Raw genomic sequence first — 23,092 nt, 5'->3', positions numbered from 1 at the left:
AATAAACAGAGTAGCAGCAGTGTTAGTAGTTGAGGTAATATGTACATGTAGGTAGGTAATATGTACATGTAGGTAGGGGTTAAAGTGACTAGGTATTCAGGATAGATAATAAACAGAGTAGCAGCAGTGTTAGTAGTTGAGGTAATATGTACATGTAGGTAGGTAATATGTACATGTAGGTAGGTAATATGTACATGTAGGTAGTGGAGGTAATATGTACATGTAGGTAGGTAATATGTACATGTAGGTAGGGGTCAAAGTGACTAGGTATTCAGGATAGATTATAAACAGAGTAGCAGCAGCAGCATATGTGAGGAGTGTAAAAGTGTGTGTATGTGTGTGTGTTTGTTTGTGTGTGGCATCCATATGCATGTGTATGTGTTTTGTGTGTGTGAGCGTATGTAATGTTTGTGTGTGTTTGTGTGTATGTGTGTTGGAGTGTCAGTGTATGTATGTGTGAGTGAGTGTGTGGGTAGAGTCCAGTGAGTGTGTGGGTAGAGTCCAGTGAGTGTGTGGGTAGAGTCCAGTGAGTGTGTGGGTAGAGTCCAGTGAGTGTGTGGGTAGAGTCCAGTGAGTGTGTGGGTAGAGTCCAGTGAGTGTGTGTGTAGAGTCCAGTGAGTGTGTGGGTAGAGTCCAGTGAGTGTGTGGGTAGAGTCCAGTGAGTGTGTGGGTAGAGTCCAGTGAGTGTGTGGGTAGAGTCCAGTGAGTGTGTGGGTAGAGTCCAGTGAGTGTGTGGGTAGAGTCCAGTGAGTGTGTGGGTAGAGTCCAGCGAGTTTGTGGGTAGAGTCCAGTGAGTGTGTGTGTAGAGTCCAGTGAGTGTGTGGGTAGAGTCCAGCGAGTTTGTGGGTAGAGTCCAGTGAGTGTGCAAATAGTCCGTGCAAGAGAGTCAGTCCAAAAAAAGGTTGATGCAAATAGTCAGGGTGCCCATTTGATTAAATGTTCAGCAGTGTTATGGCTTTGGGGTAAAATCTGTTCAGGAGCCTTTTGGTCCCAGACTTGGTGCTCCGGTACCGCTTGCCGTGCGGTACTAGAGAGAACAGTCTATGGCTTGGGTTGCTGTGGTCGTTGAAAATGTTCCGAGCCTTCCTCTGACACCGTCTGGTATAGAGATCCTGGATGGCAGGGAGCTCGACCCCAGTGATGTACTGGACTATCTGCACCACCCTCTGTAGCGCCTTGCGGTCGGATGCCAAGCAGTTGCCAGACCAAGCGGTGATGCAGCCAGTCAAGATGCTCTCAATGGTGCAGCTGTAGAACTTTATGAGGATCTGAGGCCCCATTCCAAATCTTTTCAGCCTCCTGAGATGGAAGAGGCATTGTCGTGCCCTCTTCACGGCTTTTTTGGTGTGTGTGGACCATGTTAATTTCTTAGTGATGCGGAGACACCGAGGTGCTTGAAGCTCTCGACCTACTCCACTACAGCCCCGTAAATGTTGATGGGGGGGGGGGGGGGGGGGGGGGCGTGTTCGCCTCGCCGTTTCCTGTAGGCCACGATCAGCTCCTTTGTCTTGCTGACGTTGAGGGAGAGATTGCTGTTCTGGCACCACACTGCCAGGTCACTGACCTCCTCTCTATAGGCTGTCTCATTGTCGTTGGTGATCATGCCAACCACCGTCGTGTCATCAACAAACTTCATAATGGTGTTGGAGTCGTTCGTGGCCACACTGTCATGGGTGAACAGGGAGTACAGGAGGGGACTGAGCAGGCATTCCCTGTTCTTCCCACGTGTGACGGATGTGTTGTTGCCTACCCTCACCACCTGGGGGCGACCATCAGGAAGCCCTGGATCCAGTTGCAGAAGGAGGTGTTCAATCTCAGGAACCGGAGCTTAGTGATGGAAGGCACTATAGTGGTGAGCGCTGAGCTGTCGTCAATGAACAGCATTCTCACATAGGTGTTTCTCTTATCCAGGTGGGAAAGGGCAGTATGGAGAGCACTAGATATTGTGTCATCTGTGAATCTGTTGGGGTGGTATGTGAATTGCAGTGGGTCCAGGGTGTCTGGGATGATGGTATTGATGTGTGCCATGACCAGAATTTCATGGCTACAGACGTGAGTGCTATGGGGCGAATGTCATTTAGACAGGTTACCTTGGTGTTCTTGGGCACAGGGACTATGGTGGTCTGCTTGAAACATATAGGTATTGCAGACTGTGTCAGGGAGAAGTTGAAAATATTAGTGAAGACATTTGCCTGCTGGTCAGCGTGTGCTCTGAGTATGCATGCTGGTAATCCGTCTGGCCCAGCGGACTTAATGTTAACCTGAATAAAGGTCTTGCTCACATCGGCTAAGGAGAGCAAGATCGCACAGTCGTCCGGAACAGCTGGGGCTCTCATGCATGATTTGGTGTTGCTTGCCTCGAAGCGAGGATGGAAGGAATTTAGATCATCTGGTAGACTCGCGTCACTGGGAAGCTAGCGGTCAGGGTTTTCTTTTGTAATTGTGATAGTTTACAAGCCCTGCCACATCCGACGAGCATCAAAGCCGGCATAGTAGGATTCGATCTTAGTTCTGTGTTGACGCTTTGCCTGTTTGATGGCTCGTCGGAGGTCGTAGCGGGATTTCTTATAAGTGTCCGGATTTTGATCCCGCTCCTTGAAAGCGGAAGCTATAGCCTTTAGCTTAGTTGCCTGTAATCCATGGCTTTTGGTTGGGATATGTACATATGGTCAGTGTGGGGACGACGTTGTCGATGTACTTATTATTGAAGACGGTGACTGATGTGGTAAACTCTTCAATGTTATTGGATAAATCCTGGAACATATTCCAGTCTGTACTAGTGAAACAGTCCTGTAGCTTAGCATCCTCTTCCGTATTGAGCGCGTGTCAATGGTACTTCCTGCTTGAGTTTTTGCTTGTAAGCGGGAATCAGGCGTATACAGTTATGGTCAGATTTGCCAAAGGGAGGGCGGGGAGAGTTTTGTATGTGTGTGGAGTAAATGTGGTCTAGGGTTTTGTATGTGTGGAGTAAATGTGGTCTAGAGTTTTTCACCTCAAGTTGGACAGGTGACATGCTGGTAAAAATGGGGTAAAACGGATTTCAATTTCCCGGCATTAAAATCACTGGCCACTAAGAGCGCCACCTCTGGATGTGCATTTTCATGTTTGCTTATGGCCCTATACAGCTCCTCGAGTGAGGTCTTAGTTTCAAATTGTAATGTCACATGCACAAGTATACATTGGTGGAAAAAGTACCAAACTATCATACTTAAGTAAAAGTAAAGATACCCTAATAGAAAATGACTAAAGTAAAAGTCACCCAGCAAAATTCTACTTGAGATAAAGTATAAAAGTATTTGGTTTAAAATATACTTAAGTATCAAAAATAGAAGTATAAATCATTTCAAATTCCTTATATTAAGCAAACAGGATGGCACCATTTTCTTGTTTTTTTTAATTCACGGAAGCCACGGTCACACTCCAACATTCAGACATCATTTACAAATGAAGCATGTGTGTTTTAGTGAGTCTGCCAGATCAGAGGTAGTAGGGATGACCAGGGATGTTCAGTTGATAAGTGCATGAATTTGACTATTTTGCTGTCCTGCTAAACATTCAAAATGTAACAAGTACTTTTGGGTGTAAAGGAAAATGTATGGAGTAAAAAGTACAATATTTTCTTAAGGAATGTAGTGAAGTAAAAGTAAAAGTAGTCAAAAATATAAATAGTAAGGTAAAGTACAGATACCCCCAAAAACGACTTAAGTAGTACTTTAAAGTATTTTTACTTAAATACTTTACACCACTGCCAGTATAGTCACATGCTTTTCTTGCAAGCTCTAACCCCAGCAATGCAGTAATCAATGTAACACACACCTCCTCCCTTAACCTTACCTGAAGCTGCCGTTCTGTCTTGACGCCGCAGAGAAACAAACAGCTAGATATATATTATCCATGTCCTTGTTCACGACTCGGAGAAACAGGATAATACAGTTCTTCAGGTCCCGTTAATCAGAGTTCGTTCCAGTTGCTTCTCCAATGACTGTATGTTTGCCAAAAGAACGGCGGGTAGAGGCGGTTTATTTGCATAACAACGTCGTTTTATTAGTCCCTTTTGCACCATTTCTTTTCCGAGTCCCGGGGATTTACACCATTTCTTTTCCGAGTCCCGGGGATTTACACCATTTCTTTTCAGAGTCCCGGGGACTTGCACCATTTCTTTTCCGAGTCCCGGGGACTTGCACCATTTCTTTTCCGAGTCCCGGGGATTTACACCATTTCTTTTCAGAGTCCCGGGGACTTGCACCATTTCTTTTCCGAGTCCCGGGGATTTACACCATTTCTTTTCCGAGTCCCGGGGATTTACACCATTTCTTTTCCGAGTCCCGGGGATTTACACCATTTCTTTTCCGAGTCCCGGGGATTTACACCATTTCTTTTCCGAGTCCCGGGGACTTGCACCTTGTCCAGAGTAAGCAGAACATCCACAGCAGCTGACTTGATGAAGTACAAGTTGTTGTCCAAATAGAGGTTAGTGATCTCTGTTCTGACGTCCAGAAGCTCTTTTTTTGTCATAGGAAGTGACGGTGTTTGAAAACACCGGTGGTCTGTAACAAAGTTGCTTTAATGTTGCTGACTTGATTTTTTGAATGAACCTGGAATTGTGTTTTTTTTTTTTCATTCAGCAAGGCAGGGATTCCTCACTCACGACCAGTGCCAGGATCATGCTGCTGTCAATCAATCAAATGTATTTATATAGCCCTTCTTACATCAGCTGATGTCGCAAAGTGCTGTACAGAAACCCAGCCTAAAACCACAAACAGCAAGCAATGCAGGTGTAGAACAGTGCCAATGATAATCACTAAAGCCTGAGCTGGCCATCTACTGGTAAGTGAAACTAGTTAGCAAGCCAGAAGCTTACGTGCTTGTTTTAGTTAGAATACTGCTTGATATGGCTGGACCACTTGAGAACCCTCAGGTAGCCTAGTCTCTAGAGCATGTTATGACGTCTTGCCTGGGTTTGTTTGTTCGAAAACTAAATCTAAAATGCAAACAAAATAACGGAAGTGACATTTTACTGAGTCTGGCTCTAACTGGCTCATGCAGTGGAATTACATTTCTGAAATGTCAGTTGAGTTGAATCAACAAATCACAGCACACATTTTACTTCCTGCTTTGTTCCTATGGGTACACTCATAATGGCCGCCAGTCTAACCATTATGCCATCACTGACAGGAATGGAGATGTCTGTTCTATTCATTCTATTTCTATGGCAGCACATGAGGTCAGGAGCAGAGGAGAGTAGAAAAAGAAGATTTAAAAAAAATAGTTTTTTGCTAATCAAACGTGGGCATGCCAAGCGTGCCGTGCTACAGCTCTCAGCCACGCACAGTACTCTAATCTGAGAGTAATCCATTTCTACCAGATAATGACCCCCACTCTCACATACGCACGCACGCACCCACACACACACACACATGCGTCGGCGTGTGCTGACTCTCCATCAATTCTCTCTCCCGTTCTTTCTTTCTCTTTCCCGGGTCGTTCCATGTCATTTCAGCAAGTCATGACGCCCACCATCTTAGATTGTTATGAAATCGTTTCTGTATTTAGAAACCGGTAACATTAGCATTCCAGAAGCATTATTTTGTTGAAATATAATTTGATCTGTGAGAAATTAAGCAAATTGATTGCACCTAAATTGGCCATTTTAATTTATATGAGTCATATAATATTCAATAATTATAGTACCTTACATTACATTTACATTTAAGTCATTTAGCAGACGCTCTTATCCAGAGCGACTTACAAATTGGAAAGTTCAGTACCTAACATTGGATTTGGACCAAACCTTTTTCTAACAATGAGTAAGACATGGAATCCAAAGAAGTGGTCAAAAGCCGTCCACTGACACACACGCCAATCATAGGTATTTGGCGTGGGTTGTGTTTGACTAGTATTATGGAGCTGCGGCTTGGCGTATTGTTTCTTCATCCTATGTGAAGAATTCTCAGTGAATTTGGTAATTGTTGTATTCCCCTGTTCAGAGAAATTAGTCATTGGGTTTATGACCCATCCTACATCATGACATCACCGGGTTCTAGATGGTGCTGCTCCTGCTGTTAGGGGATTAGGGACAATACCCAGACCCCTTCTACTGCCGGTACGGGGCACGGAACCCTGCCGATCCTTCACGACTGGACTACAATACCCAGACCCCTTCTACTGCTGGTATGGGGCACGGAACCCCGCCGATCCTTCACGACTGGACTACAATACCCAGACCCCTTCTACTGCCGGTATGGGGCACGGAACCCCGCCGATCCTTCACGACTGGACTACCGACGTAACCTGCTCGAGGGGGTACTCAACTGGCCCCTACGCCGCGACGTCCCCTGAATGCCCATCTGTTAGCCTGCTACCCGCGCCCGCTAGCTGCTAGCCATGTCCCGCTAGCTGCTAGCCGTGGCCCACTAGCTGTCTAGAGTATATTGGACTGTTAGATGAATAGATCCATCTGCCAATTTCTTGAGCCACTATACCTATTTTGCCAATTGGACTTGGACCCCTCTGCTACTCGGAACCCTACTAATCCATCATGACTGGTCTATCGACGTCACTGCACGGGGAGGCTAAAACAGACTTTCCTCCGTCGCAACGTCTTTTCTAAGGCACTTCTGCTAGCTTGCTAGTCCCGACCTGCTAGCTGTCTGAATCGCCGTGTCTCCAGCCAGCCCAACCCCTCACTGGACCCCTATGATCACTCGGCTACGCATGCCTCTCCCTAATATCAATATGCCTTGTCCATTACTGTCCTGGTTAGTGGTTATTGTCTTATTTCACTGTAGAGCCTCTAGCCCTGCTCAATATGCCTTAACCAACCATTTAGTTCCACCTACCACATATGCGGTGACATCACCTGGTTTAAACGTCTCGAGAGACTATATCTCTCTCATCATTACTCAATGCCTAGGTTTACCTCCAATGTATTCACATCCTACCTTACTGTTGTCTGTACATTATGCCTTGAATCTATTCTATCGCGCCCAGAAACCTGCTCCTTTTACTCTCTGTTCCGAACGTACTAGACGACCAGTTCCGTGCTTCTACACCTGCATTGCTTGCTGTTTGTGGTTTTAGGCTGGGTTTCTGTACAGCACTTCGAGATATTAACTGATGTACGAAGGGCTATATAAAATAAACTTGATTTGATTTGTTAACCTTTAGCCGTACCCTTATCCTACTCCTCCTCTGTTCCTCTGGTGATGTAGAGGTTAATCCAGGCCCTGCAGTGCCTAGCTCCACTCCTACTCCCCAGGTGCTCTCATTTGTTGACTTCTGTAACCGTAAAAGCCTTGGTTTCATGCATGTTAACATCAGAAGCCTCCTTCCTAAGTTTGTTTTATTCACTGCTTTAGCACACTCTGCCAACCCGAATATCCTAGCCATGTCTGAATCCTGGCTTAGGAAGACCACCAAAAACCCTGAAATGTCCTTCCCTAACTATAACATCTTCCCGACAAGATAGAACTGCCAAACGGGGCGGTGTTGCAATCTACTGCAGAGATAGCCTGCAGAGTTCTGTCTTACTATCCAGGTCTGTAGCCAAACAATTCGAGCTTCTACTTTAAAAAATCGGGTTGAGGTCAGGACTCTGACCAGATGGCATATTTTCTTCTGTTGAAGCCATTCTGTTGTTGATTTACTTCTGTATTTTGAGTCTTTGTCCTGTTGCGTCACTCAACTTCTGCTGAGCTTCAATTGGCAGACAGATAGCCTTACATTCTCCAGCAAAATGTGTTGATAAACTTGGGAATTAATTTTTCCATCGATGATAGCAAGCTGTCCAGGCCCTGAGGCAGCAAAGCAGCCCCAAACCATGATGCTCCCTCCACCATACTTTACAGTTGGGATGAGGTTTTGATGTTGGTGTGCTGTGCCTTTTTTTCTCCACATAGTGTTGTGTGTTCCTTCCAAACAACTCAACTGTAGTTTAATCTGTCCACAGAATATTTTGCCAGTAGCGCTGTGGAACATCCAGGTGCACTTTTGCAAACTTCAGACGTACAGCAATGTTTTCTTTGGACAGAAGTGGCTTCTTCCGTAGTGTCCTCCCATGAACACCATTCTTGTTTAGTTTTTTACGTATCGTAGACTCATCAACAGAGATGTTAGCATGTTCCAGAGATTTCTGTAAGTCTTTAGCTGACACTCTAGAATTCCTCTTAACCTCATTGAGCATTCTGCGCTATGTTCTTGCAGTCGTCTTTGCTGGACGGCCTCTCCTATGGAGAGTAGCAACAGTGCTGAACATTCTCCATTTATAGACAATTTGTCTTACCGTGGACTGATGAACATCAAGGCTTTTAGAGATACTTTTGTAAAACTTTCCAGCTTTATGCAAGTCAACAATTCTTAATCTTAGGTCTTCTGAGATATATTTTGTTCGAGGCATGGTTCACATCAGGCAATGCTTCTTGTAAATAGCAAACTAAAATTTTGTGAGTGTTTTTATAGAGCAAGGCAGCTTTAACCAACATCTCCAATCTCTTCTCATTGATTGGACTCCAGGTTAGCTGACTCTTGCCTCCAATTAGGTTTTGGAGAAGTCATTAGACTAGGGGTTCACATACTTTCCCCAACCTACACTGTGAATGTTTAAATTATGTATTCAATATTGACAAGAACAATACAATAATTTGTGTGTCATTAGTTGAAGCACACTATGTTGTGACTTAGATGAAGATCAGATCAAATTTGATAACCAATTTATGCAGAAATCCAAGTAATTCCAAAGGGTTCACATTGTTTTTGCCACTGTATGTGTCTCTAATATGGTCATACATTTGGCAGGTTAGGAAGTGCAGCTCAGTTTCCGCCTCATTTTGTGGGCAGTGTGCACATAGCCTGTCTTCCGTTGAGAGCCAGGTCTACCTTCGGTGACCTTTCTCAATAGCAAGGCTATGCTCACTGAGTCTGTACATAGTCAAAGATTTCCTTAAGTTTGGGTCAGTCACAGTGGTCAGTGTGGTTCTGCCACTGTTTACTCTCAGTTTAGGGCCAAATAGCATTCTAGTTTGCACAGTTTTTTTGTAAATTCTTTCTAATGTGTCAAATAATTATCTTTTTGTTTTCTCATGATTTGGTTGGGTCTAATTGTGTTGCTGTCCTGGGGCTCTGTGGGGTCTGTTTGTGTTTGTGAACAGAGCCCCAGGACCAGCTTGCTTAGGAGACTCTTCTCCAAGTTCATCTCTCTGTAGGTGATGGCTTTGTTATGGAAGGTTTGGGAATCGCTTCCTTTTAATTGGTTGTAGAATTTAATGGCTCTTTTCTGGCTTTTGATGATTAGCGGGTATCGGCCTAATTCTGCTCTGCATGCATTATTTGGTGTTTTACGTTGTACACTGAGGATATTTTTGCAGAATTCTGCATGCAGAGTCTCAATTGGGTTTTTGTCCCATTTTGTGAATTCTTGGTTTGTGAGTGGACCCCAGACCTCGCAGCCATAAAGGGCAATGGGTTCTATAACCGATTCAAGTATTTTTAGCTAGATCCTAATTGGTATGTTGAAATTTATGTTCCTTTTGATGGCATAGAAGGCCGTTCTTGCCTTGTCTCTCAGATTGTTCACAGCTTTGTGGAAGTTAACTGTGGTGCTGATGTTTAGGCAAAGGTATGTATAGTTTTTTGTGTGCTCTAGGGCAACGGTGTCTAGATGGAATTTGTATTTGTTGTCCTGGCAACTGGACCTTTTTTAGAAGATCATTAGTTTTGTCTTACTGATATTCACTGTCAGGTCCCAGGTCTGTCAGGTCCCAGGTCTGTCAGGTCCCAGGTCTGTCAGGTCCCAGGTCTGTCAGGGCCCAGGTCTGTCAGGGCCCAGGTCTGTCAGGGCCCAGGTCTGTCAGGGCCCAGGTCTGTCAGGGCCCAGATCTGTCAGGGCCCAGGTCTGTCAGGTCCCAGGTCTGTCAGGTCCCAGGTCTGTCAGGTCCCAGGTCTGTCAGGTCCCAGGTCTGTCACGTCCCAGGTCTGTCAGGGCCCAGGTCTGTCAGGGCCCAGGTCTGTCAGGGCCCAGGTATGTCAGGTCCCATGTCTGTCAGAATCTGTGCAGAAGATCTAGGTGCTGCTGTAGGCCCTCCTTGGTTGGGGACAGAAGCACCAGATCATCAGCAAACAGTAGAATTTCTCTTGCTCTCTCTCTCAATTCAATTCAATTTAAGGGCTTTATTGTCATGGGAAACATATGTTAACATTGCCAAAGCAAGTGAAGTAGATAATAAATAAACAATAAAAATTAACAGTAAACATTACACTACAAAAAAAAAATGTAAATGTCATATTGTCTATATACAGTGTTGTAACGATGTGCCAATAGTTAAAGTACAAAAGGGAAACCAAATAAATCACACATATGGGTTGTATTTACAATGGTGTTTTTCCTTCACTGGTTGACCTTTTCTTGTGGCAACAGGTCACAAATCGTGCCGCTGTGATGACACACTGTGGAATTTCACCCAGTAGATATGGGAGTTTATCAATATTGGATTTGTTTTCGAATTCTTTGTGGGTCTGTGTAATCTGAGGGAAATATGTGTCTCTAATATGGTCATACATTTGGCAGGAGGTTAGAAAGTGCAGCTCAGTTTCCACCTCATTTTGTGGGCAGTGTCTCTCTCTTTCTCTCTCTTTAAGCCTGAGGCCACTACTGACAGCAACAGCATGAGAGAGAGAGTACGGTGCTCTACTTCTTTTCTAACCCAAACACTGTGTGTGTGTGTGTGTGTGTGTGTGTGTGTGTGTGTGTGTGTGTGTGTGTGTGTGTGTGTGTGTGTGTGTGTGTGTGTGTGTGTGTGTGTGTGTGTGTGTGTGTGTGTGTGTGTGTGTGTGTGTGTGTGTGTGTGTGTGTGTGTGTGTGTGTGAGGCATGGACATTTTCAATTATTTCACAATTAAAATAATATCATTATTTTTTCACGTATGTGTTTTAAGGAAAAAATATTTATGTGAAACTTTAATGGAGACTTGTTCGCGCAGGGAGCTGGTGTGCTGTCCCACAGAGTATGTTTGGACGGGCGGGTGAGGGGCGAGGGAGGAGCAGGGGTGAGGGGCGAGGGAGGAGCAGGGGTGAGGGGCGAGGGAGGAGCAGGGGCGAGGGGTGAGGGGCGAGGGAGGAGCAGGGGTGAGGGGCGAGGAAGGAGCAGGGGCGAGGGGTGAGGGGCGAGGGGTGAGGGGCGAGGGAGGAGCAGGGGCTGGTGTGCTGTCCCACAGTATGTTTGGCTGCGCTCTGTTTGGACGGGCGGGTGAGGGGCGAGGGAGGAGCAGGAGTGAGGGGCGAGGGAGGAGCAGTAGCTGGTGTGTGTGGCAAAGAAGCAAAGAGAAGTAGCCAAACTGACTCAGGCTTGTTAGACAATCTTGTTACTGCTATAGGTTATCGATCATACCATCTGGTAGTGTTTGTCTTGACTGCATCAAATCGATGTAAAGAAACTAGCTAGCTACAGTAGCCATCTTGTCTTGGGCAGGAGGTCACCAGAGCTGAGTTCCGGATCCTCAAATGTTCTACTGCTTGAGCTCCTGTTCCTCTTATAGAATATTAGCTCAAAGTATTGTGGAGCTCCTACACCTAAATATAAACAGTACCGGCACCTAAAATGAGTACCGACACCTATTTCAGTCCAAGTCATTGTAGCCTACTCCTTCTCATTTAGCCAACTTAATTCCGTAATTGTAATTCCATTTTTGCATTGATTAGAAATCTCCCACTTAATTTTCTACACATGAAGCCTTAGACTGTAGACTGTAGCGCATGTATGATTGACAGACAATAACAACAAGCTACTGGTATGATTGACAGACAATAACAACAAGCTACAGATGTGAAACGTGTCTTTTTTATGGGGTGCACTCATAAAAATGGTCATAAAACTGTTTTATCAAAATTGAGAATGTAATGGTCCATCCTTGTAGGCTATTTAGCAATGTCACATAATTATAATAATAATAATAATAATTCAAAGCCTTTTCACACACAAAAAAAAGCCTATTTGCGACCGACCGGCTCCATTCAGTCTTATGTAGCAAAATTTGAAATTGTGTTTTTTACATTGGTTAAAAGTAGAGACTCATAGCAAGAAAATGTATATCGTACACTACAGTTGAGGAACAATGGGAAAGTAATTCTGCTTTGATAGTTGATAAACATGTAACCTCACTTTTGAGAAAAGGGCCATTCAGCATCATTCAGACCCTTTTAAGGTTTAGCCCCACCCATCTCTTTAAGCATTCACATGTGAGGCTATGTACTAAACAACCAAAGATTTCAAGACTAAAGGCTGGTTTATACTACGGGTGTGTTCGTAAATTTAATCTGGAGCGTGCTCTGGCCGAAAAGTAGGGTTAACCTTTCTCGCCCGGGGTTCCGCTAGCGGAACACCCACAACATTCCGCTGCCTTCGCAGAGCGCGAAATTCCAAAAATATTTTTTTGAAATATTTAACTTCCACACATTAACAAGTCCAATACAGCAAATGAAAGATAAACATCTTGTGAATCCAGCCAACATGTCCGATTTTTAAAATGTTTTACAGCGAAAACACAATATATATTTATGTTAGCTCACCACAATAGCCAAACACACAACGCTATTTATCCACCGCATAGGTAGCTTTCAAAAAACCGACAAAATATAGATATAATTAGTCACTAACCAAGAAACAACTTCATCAGATGACAGTCTTATAACATGTTACACAATACATTTATGTTTTGTTCGAAAAATGTGCATACACAACCGCATTCATTCACCGCAAAGATAGCATTCGCAAAAACCAGCAATAAATATAAAATAAATCACTAACCTTGACCAACTTCATCAGATGACAGTCTTATAACATCATGTTACACAAAACATTTATGTTTTGTTCGAAAATGTGCATATTTAGAGCTGAAAACCGTGGTTATACATAGTGAAAATGTAGCAAATTTTTTCCCAGAATGTCCGGATATATTTCTGACACTCACCTAATCTGACCAAATAACTCATCATAAACTTTACTAAAAAATACATGTTGGATAGCAAATGAAAGATACACTAGTTCTTAATGCAACCACCGTGTTAGATTTTTTAAATTAACTTTACCATAACAAACAGCTTACGTTATAGCGAGACAGCGCCCGCAAAAAGTGCCACAGAAATACGAAATAACATCATAAATTGTTCTTACTTTTGATGAGCTTCCATCAGAATCTTGTACAAGGAGTCCTTTGTCCAGAATAAATCGTTGTTTGGTTTTAGAATGTCCTTCTCTCCTGTCGAATTAGCAACCTTAGCTAGCCAAGTGGCGCGAAGATGTCCATCTCCTCTCGACGCATAGAACGGAAAATTCCAAAAGACCCATTAAACGTTAAATAAACTGATGAAACTCGGTTGAAAAAACCTACTTTATGATGTTTTTCTAATATGTATCAAATAAAAACAAAGCCGGAGATATTAGCCGTCTATACCGAACGCTTTTCAGAAGCCAATGCTGATGTCCTTCCCGCGCCTAGGTAGAGCAAGGAAATTGTGGTCACATCATTCCAAGAGCTCTTGTTCGACCTCAGATCAAGCTAGACACCCCATTCCACCTTCCACTGCCTGTTGACATCTAGTGGAAGGCGTATGCAGTGCATGCAAATCCATAGAAATTAGACAATTGAATAGGCAGGACCTGGAACAGAGCATCGTTTTCAGATTTTTCACTTCCTGTCTGGAAGTTTGCTGCAAAATGAGTTCTGTTTTACTCACAGATATAATTCAAACAGTTTTAGAAACTTGAGAGTGTTTTCTATCCAATAGTAATAATAATATACATATTGTACGATTTAGAATAGAGTACGAGGCCGTTTAAATTGGGCACGATTTTTTCCCAAAGTGAAAATAGCACCCCCTACACACTAACAGGTTAATCAGAGCATTCTGACCTAACAAAAGCAGTCGAGCACCCAAGCTAACTGGTTAATGTTGGCTAGCTACTTCCAGACACAAATGGGAGAACAGCTCACGCTGACCATTTGACTCGCCTTAGCAGAGCTGGTTAGGCTGTTTACATGTTATCCAGAGCGTTGGTGACTGTAACTGTGCTACTGGCAACAATTTAATTATGCTTTTTTGCCAATGTTTACTGACACTGGCCATATTCAACAGGTGTTTAGCGTTTGCAAATTCGTCATTTATTCTGCGCTCTGACACACTCAGATGAGAGTGCTCTGAAATCGCAGTAAATAGCCAGACCGAATTTACCAGCTACTTCTATCGACAATTGTCGCAGTGACAATGAACCATAATCCTGTTACTTTGCATGAATCTGCAGGTAGTTTGGTTCAATGTTAGCTAGCGAATATTAGGCCATAACTAGCAATGAAGACAACTTCCTGACAAAATTAGAAATGTGTTATATCTGAAAATGTAGCCAGCTAGACTCTCTTACCCGTATACATGGGTGGACGCTTCTCCTTCTCTGTCACGGATGCCATGGTTACCCTTTAGTTTGAAGATGTAATCCAGACACTAGTGTTTATACAGCAGCCTTCTGTGTGTTCTCTTTTTGACTTTGTCTGCATATTTGCAATCAAATGCCAGAATTTTCTCCATCTCCTTCGCTACCATTAGCTTAGCTACTACTATAATTCGGCCGATTTCAAAACTCGGTCCTCCAGAAAGTGGAGAGCAACACTTATGCAGTTCTACTACGTGATATCTTTTAAAAAAGCCGCATTAGAAAGGATTATCTACACATACAGACCAGCTCATGTTATAGACAGAAGCAAGCTACATGGCAGACCAATCCGAACTCATCTCTTGGCATGCCCAGCCCACTCATTATCTCAGCCAATCATGACTAGCGGGAAGGTTGCTGACTTTTTCCATGGATAAACCAACTAGGCTTGTAATTCTAATTCTAACTGCTAACTTGTAATTTAACAATTTTATTAGTATTTACAGATGGCATACACGTTTGTTATTAAGGCAAATGATAGTTCACATGTTCCATTTCTGGCCCCCCCAAAAAGATATATATTTAAAAAATAGTTTACGTTCAAACGGCTCTCCTGTGAAGTAGTGACGCGCGATAAATGCCTAGTTTCCTGAAACGAGTCTAATTTATTTCTTCAAAAAAATGCATACTCTTCCAAGCAATGGAATAGTAACGTCCATTTGGATATTAGAATAACCCTCCTTAGTGTGTTAATACTGTGTTCTGACAGTGTGTTCTGATTTTGTCTTGGCAGCAGTCACCTGATACCATCCCTGGACCCAGCACAAGCCCTACTGTTCACAAGGTAATCACAGACACACACACACACACACACACACACACACACACACACACACACACACACACACACACACACACACACACACACACACACACACACACACACACACACACACACACACACACACACACAGGTGATGTTATGTCGACAAATAAATAGTGTTTTTTTCATCATACAGAGGTAGCTTGACATCTTAATCATATACAGTGCATTAGGAAAGTATTCAGGCCACTTGACTTTTTCCACATTTTATTACATTACACCCTTATTCTACAATGGATTAAATAGTCTGTTTCCCTCTTCAATCTACACACAATACCCCATAATGACAAAACGAAAACAGGTTTTTAGGAATTTTTGCAAATGTATAAAAATAAACAATGGAAATATCACATTTACATAAGTACTCAGATCCTCTACTCAGTACTTTGTTAAAGAACTGTGAATCTCTGTCAGAGTGACCATCGGGTTTTTAGTCACCTCCCTGACTAAGGCCCTGCTCAGTTTGGCCGGGCGGCCAGCTCTAGGAAGAGTCTTGGTGGTTCCAATCATCTTCAATTTGAGATTGATGGAGGACACTGTGTTCTTGGGGACTGTCAATGCTGCAAAACATTTTTGGTACCCTTAACCAGATCTGTGCCTCGACACAATCCTGTCTTGGAGCTCTACGGACAATTCCTTCAACCTCATGGCTTGGTTTTTGCTCTGCCATGCACTGTCAACTTTGGGACCTTATATAGACAGGTGTGTGCCTTTCCAAATCATGTCCAATCAATTGATTTTATCACAGGTGGACTCCAATCAAGATGTAGAAACATCTCAAGGCTGATAAATGGAAACAGGATGCACCTGAACTCAATTTCGAGTCTCATAGAAAAGGGTATGAATAATTATGTAAATAAGGTATTTCTGTTTTTTATTTTTCACTTTATCATTATGGGGTATTGTGATGTCCTTATGGGGTATTGTGATGTCATTATGGGGTATTGTGTGTAAATTGATGAGGAATTTTATTTATTTTATCCATTTTAGAAGAAGGCTGTAACGCAACAAAATGTGGAAAAAGCGAAGGGGTCTGAATACTTAACGAATGCACTGTACATATTGGTCAAATACTTACATTATGTAAAAACATAACATTTTGGTGCTCTTGATTCAGCAAAAAAAGAAACGTCCTCTCACTGTCAACTGCGTTTATTTTTAGCAAACTTAACATGTGTAAATATTTGTATGAACATAACAAGATTCAACAGCTGAGACATAAACTGAACAAGTTCCGCAGACATGTGACTAACAGAAATGGAATAATGTGTCCCTGAACAAAAGGGGGTTCAAAATCAAAAGTAAGTCAGTATCTGGTGTTGTCACCAGCTGCATTAAGTACTGCAGTGCATCTCCTCCTCATGGACTGCACCAGATTTGCCAGTTCTTGCTGTGAGATGTTACCCCACTCTTCCACCAAGGCACCTGCAAGTTCCCAGACATTTCTGGGGGGAATGGCCCTAGCCCTCACCCTCCGATCCAACAGGTCCCAGAAGTGCTCAATGGGATTGAGATCCGGGCCCTTCGCTGGCCATGGCAGAACACTGACATTCCTGTCTTGCAGGAAATCACACACAGAACGAGCAGTTAGTCTGGTGTCATTGTCATGCTGGAGGGTCATGTCAGGATGAGCCTGCAGGAAGGTTACCACATGAGGGAGGAGGATGTCTTTCCTGTAACGCACAGCATTGAGATTGCCTGCAATGACAACAAGCTCAGTCCGATGGCGCTGTGACACACCGCCCAAGACCATGACGGACCCTCCACCTCCAAATCGATCCCGCTCCAGAATACAGACCTCGGTGTAGCGCTCATTCCTTCGACGATAAATGCGAATCCGACCATCACCCCTGGTGAGACAAAACTGTGTCAGTGAAAAGCACTTTTTGCCAGTCCTGTCTGGTCCAGCCACAGTGGGTTTGTGCCCAAATGTAACGTTGTTGCCTGTGGTGTCTGGTGAGGACCTGCCTTACAACAGGCCTACAAGCCCTCAGTCCAGCCTCTCTCAGCCTATTGAGCACTGATGGAGGAATTGTGCGTTCCTGGTGTAACTCGGGCAGTTGTTGCCATCCTGTACCTGTCTCACAGGTATGATGTTCGGATGTACCGATCCTGTGCAGGTTACACGTGGTCTGCCACTGTGAGGACGATCTAAGGCCTCTCACAGTATGGACATTGCAATTTATTGCCCTGGCCACATCTGCAGCCCTCATGCCTCCTTGCAGCATGCCTAAGGCACGTTCACACAGATGAGCAGGGACCCTGGGCATCTTTCTTTTGGTGTTTTTCAGAGTCAGTAGAAGGGCCTCTTTAGTGTCCTAAGTTTTCATAACTGTGACCTCAATTGCCTACCGTCTGTAAGTTATTTGGATTTTTACAAATTATCTTTGAGAGACGGGGTCCAGAGAAAGGGACTTTTCTTTTTTTGCTGAGTTGATATGTTATTTGACTGGTGTTTGTGTCAGTCCTGCTCCCAGAGTTTCCCATGTGCAGGGCGTGCGGTGAGGAATGCGTTCCTGTCTAATGGGCCCTACCCTGCTAAAGACAAGATTCACCTCGCCAGGATCATAAGGTGAGTCTGTGTGTGTTTGTTAACTCTGTGTGTGTTTGTTAACTCTGTGTGTGTTTGTTAACTCTGAGAGAGTTTATGACGAGATTTGATTAAGCTAGCGGGCTTTGCACCGGTTGTGAATTAATTGCATTCGTTTTGGAACCGGTCTGCCTCCCAGACGTGACCCGGGTGCCCCATTCGGGCCGACGGCAAAGTCGGCTCAAAACAAAAGGGGCGCAGGTTCAACACGTGGAGGAATGAGTCGGATTCTCTGTTTTCACATGCAAAAGTGTTTGCTTTTGATAAAAATGCTTCATCTGCATTTCCAATGAATATCAAAGATATATATTTTATGGAAAAGAGATGTTGTATATTTCTAATCAATGCGCCTTGTTGACAACATGACAGAGCGGCGCAGATGACTTTCCATTTGAGAAAGGCACTCTTCACTCACACGGCTTCTCCCGGTCACGTGAGCCGGTTCAACCTGGGCTTAATCCCCTCTAGGAGTGTGTGTGTGTTGCTGCCGTTCAATTATGTCTAGTTTTAAAACTGAAAATGTCTGTCCGCCGTTGTAGCCTAGTGCAGGTTCTGGGTGTCACCATGGCAACGCTCTATACTCGGGTGCTTGAGTTCACTTCACAGTTGCTGGAAGCCTGGAACCATGCTGACAATTCTGAAAGGAAAATGTTAAAGCCAACGCAGTACGGTTCGGATTGGCACGGTTATGTGAAAAATATAGAACTTTATTTCAACCTGAAGTTGCCATGGTGACATACGGCATCCATTGCTGAGTGATCCATTCCAACAGAGTGCCCCGCTGAACACTAATTGCCATCTAAGGACACATCGATGTGTGTGTCGATGTGTGTGTTCATGTGTGTGCATTGATGCTGTGTGTTTCCAGGCGTAGTTACGTGGGTGTAGACCTTGTTCAGTGGCTGTGTGAGCAGTGTGTGTACGTGCGCTGTCGGAGCATGGCCGTGCGCGTCTGGCAAGTCTTACTGGAGCTGGGCATCCTGCTGTCTGGTGAGTACACACCGGTGACGTAGCGCAGTTTCGTGCAGGGTGGGAGTTATATATTTTTGGCCTGGGGCAGACAGAAACATTTGCAGTTTTATAGCTAATCTCATGCTATTTTACACAATTTGCCAGGAGGCTGAGAGAAAATGTTGCTGTTTTTAAGCTCAGGGATTCTTGAAAGACGAGACAATCTCAACTTTTTTTCCACAAATATTTGTCTTAATATTAACACATTTTTAAAATATATATTTTGATAGACCAAAGTGTCAGCTATCACAGCATGTAAAGGAACAACCCCAGGTTTTTTTTTCTTCAGGAAATTTAACTAATTGGATTTTGTATGTTGTTGCAGAGTTTGAATTCAAATCAAATCAATTTATATAGCCCTTCTTACATCAGCTGATATCTCAAAGTGCTGTACAGAAACCCAGCCTAAAACCCCAAACAGCAAGCAATGCAGGTGTAGAAGCACGGTGGCTAGGAAAAACTCCCTAGAAAGGCCAAAACCTAGGGAGGAACCAGGCTATGAGGGGTGGCCAGTCCTCTTCTGGCTGTGCCGGGTGGAGATTATAACAGAACATGGCCAAGATGTTCAAATGTTCATAAATGACCAGCATGGTCAAATAATAATAATCACATAATAATTGTGGATCCTTTGCTTCAGACACTGCATTTCCAGGCATAGCGCCAACATTGAAATTAATAATACTGTATTTATATAATTCCTCAAAACAAAATATATTCCTGATAAATTTACCCTAAATGTAAATTCAAATAAGCTCAAATAAGGCAACAAAATCACCATTTTCAGCTATAAAAAAAAGGTTTCCCTGCCGGACAAGAATCCCTGAGCTAAATTTCTGCTATTCTACACATTCTGCCATGTGCTGAGTGAAAATTGTGCAGATTTTAAGCTAATTTCCTGTATTTCCCAAAAATTATAATGAATGGCTTATGGCGTATTCATATGCTATCTGGGAGGGGGCTCCACCTCTGGGGGTTGGGGGGGAGGTGTTAGCTACGCCAGTGACTGTATATATGAATGGACAAAGCCATCGATCACATGACACCATTCGTTCCTATGTGAAGACACAATAGGGCAGTGAAGCCAAAGGAAATTGGTTAACCTTTTACTGCAATGGGCTAAATCAGGGTCACAGTGTAGTCTTTAACACATCTGCTTTGAGACTTCAGGATACACCTCACACACATGGTTATGGGTTTAAGATACGATTGCTATTTTATCTGTTTACTATAATGGGGGATTCTATCCTGTTTTCTGCTAACATTGCCTGCAGTACCTCGGTCGGCCTTGAACTGCTGTGGCTTCAATCATAGGGGGCAGTCGTTCTCCCCTGACACACACACGCACACAAACACACACACACACATTCTTATACAGTACGTAATGTTTGCCTTCCCAGATTCAGCTGCCTGACTGTTTTACATTGTCATGTGATCAGAGTCTATCTGTATGTGTGCGTTTCTGTGTGTGTGTGTGTGTGTGTGTGTGTGTGTGTGTGTGTGTGTGTGTGTGTGTGTGTGTGTGTGTGTGTGTGTGTGTGTGTGTGTGTGTTTCAGTGGACCAGTCTATCTGTGTGTGTTTCAGTGGACCAGTCTATCTGTGTGTGTGTTTCAGTGGACCAGTCTGTCTGTGTGTGTGTTTCAGTGGACCAGTCTATCTGTGTGTGTGTGTGTGTGTGTGTGTGTGTGTGTGTGTGTGTGTGTGTGTGTGTGTGTGTGTGTGTGTGTGTGTGTGTGTGTGTGTGTGTGTGTGTGTGTGTGTGTGTGTGTGTGTGTGTTTCAGTGGACCAGTCTATCTGTGTGTGTTTCAGTGGACCAGTCTATCTGTGTGTGTGTTTCAGTGGACCAGTCTGTCTGTGTGTGTGTTTCAGTGGACCAGTCTATCTGTGTGTGTGTGTGTGTGTGTGTGTGTGTGTGTGTGTGTGTGTGTGTGTGTGTGTGTGTGTGTGTGTGTGTGTGTGTGTGTGTGTGTGTGTGTGTGTGTGTGTGTGTGTGTGTGTTTCAGTGGACCAGTCTATCTGTGTGTGTGTGTTTCAGTGGACCAGTCTATCTGTGTGTGTTTCAGTGGACCAGTCTTATCTGTGTGTGTGTTTCAGTGGACCAGTCTTATCTGTGTGTGTGTTTCAGTGGACCAGTCTTATCTGTGTGTGTGTTTCAGTGGACCAGTCTTATCTCTGTGTGTGTTTTTCAGTGGACCAGTCTTATCTGTGTGTTTCAGTGGACCAGCGCGTGGTGTTCGGGGACTCTAACTCCTACTACCAGTTCAGCTTTGAGGAGTGTGAGTCTGCAGCCTGCGAGTTCTGCGGCCTGGAGAAGGAGGCGTGGCCAGAGGCTGTTAGGCTCCTCCTACAGCTTGTCCCATACGTCCAGTTCAGAACTGGGTAATTGTGTGTGTGTGTGTGTGTGTGTGTGTGTGTGTGTGTGTGTGTGTGTGTGTGTGTGTGTGTGTGTGTGTGTGTGTGTGTGTGTGTGTGTGTGTGTGTGTGTGTGTGTGTGTGTGAACGTGACCCAGTGTTGCCTGGGTCTTACATGACCATCACACATGAACACACACACACACACACACACACACACACACACACACACACACACACACACACACACACACACACACACACACACACACACACACACACACACACACACACACACACACACACACACGGACATGAGTAGAATCCGTGTTCCAACTGACAAGATTCATCTCTAATCTCTCCACATACTGTTAATCCCTTAGTCTGGCATTGACACACACTCACAAACACACAAACCCACACACAAACACACACACACTGTCTAATAGACTCTCTGATAGCGGGAGCTGGGAGCGTGTTGAGGGAGCGTTCTGAGTGTCACACAGAACTCCGGTTCCCTCCAATAGAATTCTAACTGGTCTGTGTGGCATTCCAACTGAGCCTGCTACCTAACTCAATCTGTCACTTAGAGAGAGGAGAGAGGACAGAATGGGGAGAGGAGAGAGAACGGGAGAAAGAGAGGACAGAGAGAAAGAGAGAGAGTTGATCACTTCTGACGAGAGAGAAGAGGAAGGGGAGGGGAGAAGAGGAAGGGGAGGGGAGAAGAGGAAGGGGAGGGGAGGAGAGAAGAGGAAGGGGAGGAGAGAAGAGGAAGGGGAGGAGAGAAGAGGAAGGGGAGGAGAGAAGAGGAAGGGGAGGGGAGAAGAGGAAGGGGAGGGGAGGAGAGAAGAGGAAGGGGAGGAGAGAAGAGGAAGGGGAGGGGAGGAGAGAAGAGGAAGGGGAGGAGAGAAGAGGAAGGGGAGGGGAGGAGAGAAGAGGGAGGGGAGGGGAGAAGAGGAAGGGGAGGAGAGAAGAGGAAGGGGAGGGGAGGAGAAAAGAGGAAGGGGAGGAGAGACGAGGAAGGGGAGGGGAGGAGAGGAGAGGGAGGGGAGGGGTGGAAGGGGAGGGGAGGAGCGGAAGGGGAGGAAGTGGAGGAGAGGAAAGAGGGGAGAAGAGGAAGGGGAGGAAGGGGAGGAGAGGAAAGAGGGGAGAAGAGGAAGGGGAGGGGAGGGGAGGAGAGGAAGGGGAGGAGAGGAGAGGAAGGGGATGAGAGGAAGGGGAGGGGAGAAGAGGAATGGGAGGGGAGAAGAGAAATGGGAGAAGAGGAAAGGGAGATAGATCCCTAGGCCCCCCCCCTTCTCCTCCTCCCCTTCCTCTCCTCCCTCTCCTTCCTCTCCTCTCCTTCCCCATACTCCCCTTCCTCTTCTTCCTCTCCTCCCCTTCCTCTCCTCCACCTTCCTCTCCTCTCCGTCCTCCCCTTTCTCTCCTCACCCTTCCTCTCCTCTCCTCCCCCGTTCTCCCCTTCCTCTCCTCTCCTCCACTTTCCTCTCCTTCCTCTCCTCCCCCGTCCTCCCCTTCCTCTCCTCCCCGTCCTCCCCTTCCTCTCCTCCCCTTCCTCTCCTCCCCATTCCTCTCTCCACCCCCCTTCCTCTCCTCCCCATCCTCCCCTTCCTCCCCTCCCTATCCTCTACTCCCGTTCCTCTCCTCCCCCTTCCTCTCCTCTCTCCCTCTTCCTCTCCTCCCCATCCTCTCCTCCCCCTTCCTCTCCTCTCCTCCCCCTTCCTCTCTTCCCTTCCCCCTTCCTCTCCTCCCCATCCTCCCCATCCTCCCCTTCCTCTCCTCCCCCTTCCTCTCCTCTCCTCCCCCTTCCTCTCCTCTCCTCCCCCTTCCGCTCCTCCCAT

General features: G+C 44.9%; 1 protein-coding gene across 3 annotated transcripts in view; it reads left to right on the top strand.

Moving 5' to 3' along the window:
* Positions 1-23,092, top strand: part of LOC129830759 (rap guanine nucleotide exchange factor 5-like) — a 109,167-nt gene that overhangs the window by 11,078 nt on the left and 74,997 nt on the right. For 2 of the 3 annotated variants that reach the window (XM_055893455.1, XM_055893452.1), the window contains exons 2-5: positions 15,210-15,260; positions 17,765-17,871; positions 18,758-18,879; positions 21,116-21,278. In XM_055893455.1, the coding sequence (XP_055749430.1) occupies positions 15,210-15,260; positions 17,765-17,871; positions 18,758-18,879; positions 21,116-21,278 (443 nt within the window). The remainder of the gene's footprint in view (positions 1-15,209; positions 15,261-17,764; positions 17,872-18,757; positions 18,880-21,115; positions 21,279-23,092) is intronic. The other variant, XM_055893454.1, reaches the window with a different exon arrangement.

Source organism: Salvelinus fontinalis, chromosome 32 (assembly GCF_029448725.1).
Source record: "Salvelinus fontinalis isolate EN_2023a chromosome 32, ASM2944872v1, whole genome shotgun sequence".
In the NCBI taxonomy this organism is placed as follows: Eukaryota; Metazoa; Chordata; class Actinopteri; order Salmoniformes; family Salmonidae; genus Salvelinus; species Salvelinus fontinalis.
The sequence above is the reverse complement of the archived record's forward strand: the minus strand, read 5'-3'. Positions and strand labels throughout refer to the sequence as shown.